A 5,733-nucleotide genomic window follows, 5' to 3' on the forward strand; every position below is an offset into this window, starting at 1 on the left:
CGTAAGGAAAGTAATAACATAATAGTGAAAATAATAAAATAGGAGATGATTTTTTTAGAGAAAAAGAAATAAAATTATTATTTTTTAATTATATTTTTCTAAGTACTCAAATATCACGGATAGAGATTCCTTGGATGTGGAACTAAATTACACAACCAACTAGCACCTACTTTGCATGTTTTTTAGTAGACCCAATGGAAAATTTTTAAAATACGTTTAAAATACGTAAAAAATAATAGGTTTAAACTATATTTTTCATGTATTTTCAATTTTTGTACTGTGGGTATGCTAAAAAAATATGCAAAAATGGGTGTTGTTGGATGTTAAATTTAATTTCGTATCCAACAAATGTCTACACTTTGCATTTGAATAAACCTTATTTTTCATGTATTTTCAATTTTTGTAGTGTGGGTATGTTAAAAATATGCAAAATGAGTGCTTCTTGGATGTTAAATTTAATTTCGTATCCAAGGAATGTCTAAAAATGCGCAAAAAATACAATTAAAAAAATGTTTTCTTCTTTTTCTCCAAATAAGTAGTTGGATGTAACACTGATAGTTGAAAGTAAAAATTGTCACATTTCCTTCCTATAACTTATTAACCATTCCTATAACTTATTAACAATAAATAATGACTATTTATATGAAAAATTGAATATCTAAAATTAGAATTATAATGAGTTAATTTTTGGAAGGATAACAAATATATTCAATTTTTTTTATTACAATAAGTAGGATTATAGTTTTCTTAGACTTAAAATATTTTTGTTAAAGATATTTATGTAGATATGCATGTCTACTTTGGAATAGGACTTTTAATTTTAATTTAATTATAAATAATTATTAGGTGGATGAGTGAGATTTAACTTCTATGCAATATTCTAGAATATTGCATATTCTATAGTAATAGTCACAAATTAATTGTGGAGATTTATCTTAATTACATATACTATTTCATACCTTTTTGTACGAGAGGTTCTCCCAATATGGTAGAGATGTAATATAATGTTTAACATTTTGACTAAGTCAAATTAGATAAAATAAAAAATTAAATTAAATTAAATAAATAAAATTAGATGAAAAATTTAATGTAGTGTAAACATTTTACCTGGCGCAAAATAAAATAAAAATAAAAATGGTACATGGTATTCATGTGCAATATAGATTATCTAAAGGGGAAATTAAACCAACCTAGATCGATCTTAACTCCCAATCATCTTTAACTCCGGATCTACCAAGCACTAAGAGGGATCAAATCTCTTGATATGCAAACCTCTTGGATAAGAGCATGTGTTTCCTCATAAGAGGTCACAGGCTCAAAACCAAGGGGTCTTAGAGTATGTATGGTAGACTTAGCAGTCAAATCATTGCATGGAGGTGGGTCCCTTGTCCACAAGCAAGAGGTCTCATACACCAATTTGGTGTCTCCTTGCCTGTGACCTTAAAATTCAATAATAATAATAATAATAATTTGATACCTCTTAATGCTTGGTAGATGGATATATGCTAGTTAATTAAATTGATCAATTAAAAAAATATGAATTTAGTATTGATAAGCCATAGTATTGCAATAAAGCCTATTTATAAGTTAAAAATCTCCACTGAAAAATGAAAAATAAAAATAAATCTCTATAATTTAATTTATATAATTACTATAAGATATTTTAATAATATAAATAAATATTTTCCATTATTTTAAAAAGTCAAAAGTGCATTATGCTTTTATTATTTAATGAGAATTTTTTAGTTTAAAATAAAAGAAAGTTAACTTTTAAACTCTTTTATTTATGTAGCTGTGATGTATCTGAAAACATCAAAACTCACAACTACTTAACAAATAAAACTAAAATTCAATCTAAGTCTTTCAGGCAAGTAAAATGATGACATGCCTTCCAAATAAAATTATGCGCAGCACATTTATTGTCAATTCCACTTTGTAAAAGTCATAAATTAAAAAAAAACTTATTATTTTCAACCTACGCCGTTTATTGCTCGAGGACGTCTTCATAATGCGTCCAGAGCGATTACAAATTAAAGAGTTTAGGCAAATTAAAAATCGAAGACTTCCACTTTCAGATTAAGGACACCTTGCTGGTCGGATAACTAAACACACTAAACTATTCGGCAGACAACGGCCGGTTCACAGGTTGGCTAGTTAGGCTTCCTGCAATTCTTTCGTATCTCTCCGCTGCTGCCCGTCAGAGGTTTGATATTCCCCATCTTTACTATGGCGGCAGCAAAGTCGGAGAAAAAATTGTTCACGTTGGTGCTGTACAAAGTCACATCTGAATCAGTGGAGCCTCCGTTGAAGATTTCCTGATCGGAGTGGAGAAGCCCTTTCTTGATTTTCAAATTGTTGTAGTAGTTATTGTCAAAGGTGGTGGGAGTCACATAATCCAGTGGCGACAGGTTGCTGTCTCCAGAGCCGTTGGTAGGAGGACACTTTGAACGTAATGAAATAGAGTACGTAGTGTCTATATTGGTGTCGTTGTAAATATGCCCTCTGAAACTCACGCACCGAGCTTGCCCGATAGTATGAGCACCTGCGGATTGAATATATCATATCATATTGATGGCAACTTTTTTATTAAGTGGTTTATTTTCGGAACCACAATCATGGAATTTTATTTCAAAGAAATAAGGAATTCAACTAATTTTCTGGAGTATATAATATTGAACTCAACAGACATCTTTATCTCGATGCCTGATTCACCAAATATTTAACAATCAACCAAACATGAACGCCCTTAATTATTTAACCGCACCATGTCCTTCTGATGGCCCAATATTAAAAACACTCCCCAAAATATATAAAATATATATTTTCTCCTAATTACAATTTTATGATAATTAATGAATTATACTAATATTGTATGAAAAAAATAATATTACCAGCAAGTGTAACCATTTCCGTTGTGGAGAGCCCCTGCGCTCTGAATAGTGAGATGATGGTGCTTAGATTGGAAGTGGGGGGTGGAATGTTAGCGTTTGCGGCGCTTAAGTTTGCTGTTCTCGAGTCTCGCCTCCCCAGCATCACCGTCCATGAAGGCCCACCCAACTGGTAATTAACAATTTTATAAAACATATTCATTATTACTTGATATAATGAGTAGGGGTTCAGTTCCAAGAAATTATTTGAAACAAGAACGACAACACCATAGCTTATTTCAACATATTCTCAGGAGGGTTTCAGTTCTAAGAAATTATTCAAAACAGAACGACAACAACAGAGCTTACTTCCACAACAGAATCGCGTGCAGCAATAGCAAGAATGTCTGCGCAAGAAACGACTCCGGTGCAAGCATTCTCGACTTGGGTTTTTATGGTATCTATCACTTCGAAACCTCTCGCCGAATTGTTATTGGGAATGGCGGTCTTCTCGCCGGTTAGAGTGGAGGAGTCGTCCAACAGCACCGACCCATCGCAGCCCTGCAATAAATGACACCTTCAAAAATTGTGTAACCAGAATAAATAAATGCATCCGTATTTTTTTGTTTAATACCCATGGGATTTGACCTATCATAAGGAATGTTAAGAGTAGTGACTACCCACACCCTGAATCCAAGATTCTATGAACTAAATAAATACGTGAATTGGAATACTCCAAGTTGGCTAAATAATCATCAGTTTATGTAGATAACTAATTGTAGGAAATATAATGTAAAAATTAGCAAAGTCATTCTTTTAATTTCGTATTTTTCTAAGAATTAAAAATTAAATAAGGTTGCCCAAATTATAATTTTATATATTTAATTAATTTTATTGAATATAGATGTAATGAAGATAATTAATTATAGGAAATATAATGTAAAAATTAGGAAATAATTCTTTTAATTTCCGTATTTTTCTAAGAATTAAAAATTAAATAAGGTTGTCCAAGTTGTAGAGTTTATTTATGGTTATATTTATTTAATTAGTTTTATTGAATATAGATGTAATGGGTGGGTGAGATAGTGATTTTTTGGAGATTATTTAAAACAGGTTGAACATAAGTGTAGTAGGTTGGTGATATATATATATATATATATATATATATATATATATATATTTTTATTTTTTTTGTTATATATATATATAATTAAATTATAGAGAATATATAATTCAAAATTTAAAAAATCAAAATTATATATATATATAGTTATAGAAATTATATAATTTAAAATAAAAAAACAAAAACAAAAACTTTAAAGAGTTAAAATACATCCTCACTTTGATATGAGTAAGTTTTTAAAATACATCCTCACTTTGATATGAGTAAGTTTTTAAAAATTTAAAAATTCCTGTATATACAAGGTTACTGAAAATACAACTTGTAAAGTGTTTCTTAATAGGAGTTAGTTTTTAAAATTCGATGTGTGTTTATAAGGCGGTTTTTAAAATTTATAAGGTGGTTTTTAAAATTTTTAATTCGATGTACCTTTATAAGGTGGTTCTTAAAATTTTTAATACATATAAAGTGTTTTTTTAATGTTTTAATTGGAGTACACCTTTATTTAGTTGTTATAAAGTTTGATTATTTTTTAATATGTTTTTGGTTATTTTTGTTTAAAATTAACGAGTTTGTTAAAATAGTATATATTGGATATGTAAATTTACATCATTAAAATACTTCATAATTTTTTAAATTAATAAATTTATTTACATTTATAAATTTAAATTAGATAAAAAACTTACATATTTAAAAGAAAATTGAAAAAAAACTAATAAAATAAAATAAAATTGATTACAATAATAATTTTGAAGTTAAATATTAAAAAATTTAATTAATATTTTACATTTTTATTAATGGCAAATTTCAACATTCAATGCAACAAAATCAATGCGTATTACTAAATATGCTTTTGACTAAATATACTATTCTATATTCATAAACTTATTTAAACCCTTATTCTTAGTAGAGTTGTCTTAGTAGAGTTGTTTTTGGTAAATTCTTATTTTCAGTAGAGTTGTTTTTGGTAAATTCTTATTTTCAGTAGAGTTGTTTTTGTTAAAAAATTTGGAAGTTTTTCTGTAGATTTTTTTCTCTAATTTCTCTAAAATCATGTCAGAATTTATTGAAATCACAAAATTGATGGTTAACCCCTGCACTCAAAGTGCTCTAAAAATTTCTCGAAGTGCTAAATTCATATACAGTAAAAAAAACCAGTTTAAATAACACAAATCAAAATTTAACCTCAAATTTTTTACCAGATTTATACACAAAAAAATCTAATGAGATTAAAGAATACTATTATTAAGTATGTTCAATGATAAGACTAAATTCTTTCACTCACATTAACGAAGCAGTCGTGGAAGTGGAGGCGGAGAAGCGATGCCCCCATACGTTTTTCCTGAGCCACTGCTTGCTTCACTGCGGCTTGCACTATCGACAGAACCGCCGGGCAAGAATTGTTATAAAACGTTGAGCTCAGTTGACCATGCACGCTGTTAGTAATCGAACACATAAACATCATTACAGCAATGCATGAAAGAAGGCTTTTCATCAAAACAGCCATTGTTCGTTATGGAAAAGCGCTTCAAACTAAACTAATTTGCTTAGCAATTTGCAGGGTTGTTCTGGGAGATCTATGATTACCAATTTATAACAGCATATAAAAGTCTTAGGGGTCGTTCATTCATTTGCTGTAGATGCCTTCTCCCTAAAGGTGATAAACGAGTGGTCCTGCAGATGCTTCTCCCTAAAGGTCATAAAGGAGTAAAGGAGTGGTCCTGTGCGTAGTTCTCAAGTTCCTGC

General features: G+C 29.3%; 1 protein-coding gene across 1 annotated transcript; it reads right to left on the reverse strand.

The window, feature by feature from the left end:
• Positions 1-2,150: 2,150 nt before the first annotated feature.
• LOC149138480 (peroxidase P7-like) lies at positions 2,151-5,494 on the reverse strand. Its single transcript, XM_089450920.1, has 4 exons — positions 5,273-5,494; positions 3,237-3,428; positions 2,892-3,057; positions 2,151-2,542 (listed from the first exon to the last, which is right to left on the reverse strand). Exons 1-4 carry the CDS (start codon positions 5,492-5,494, stop codon positions 2,151-2,153), a joined length of 972 nt encoding a protein of 323 aa, XP_089307046.1.
• Positions 5,495-5,733: the final 239 nt, after the last annotated feature.

Source organism: Pinus tabuliformis, chromosome X, assembly GCF_031772625.1.
Source record: "Pinus tabuliformis cultivar Carrire ecotype Pingquan chromosome X, CPIR1, whole genome shotgun sequence".
In the NCBI taxonomy this organism is placed as follows: Eukaryota; Viridiplantae; Streptophyta; class Pinopsida; order Pinales; family Pinaceae; genus Pinus; species Pinus tabuliformis.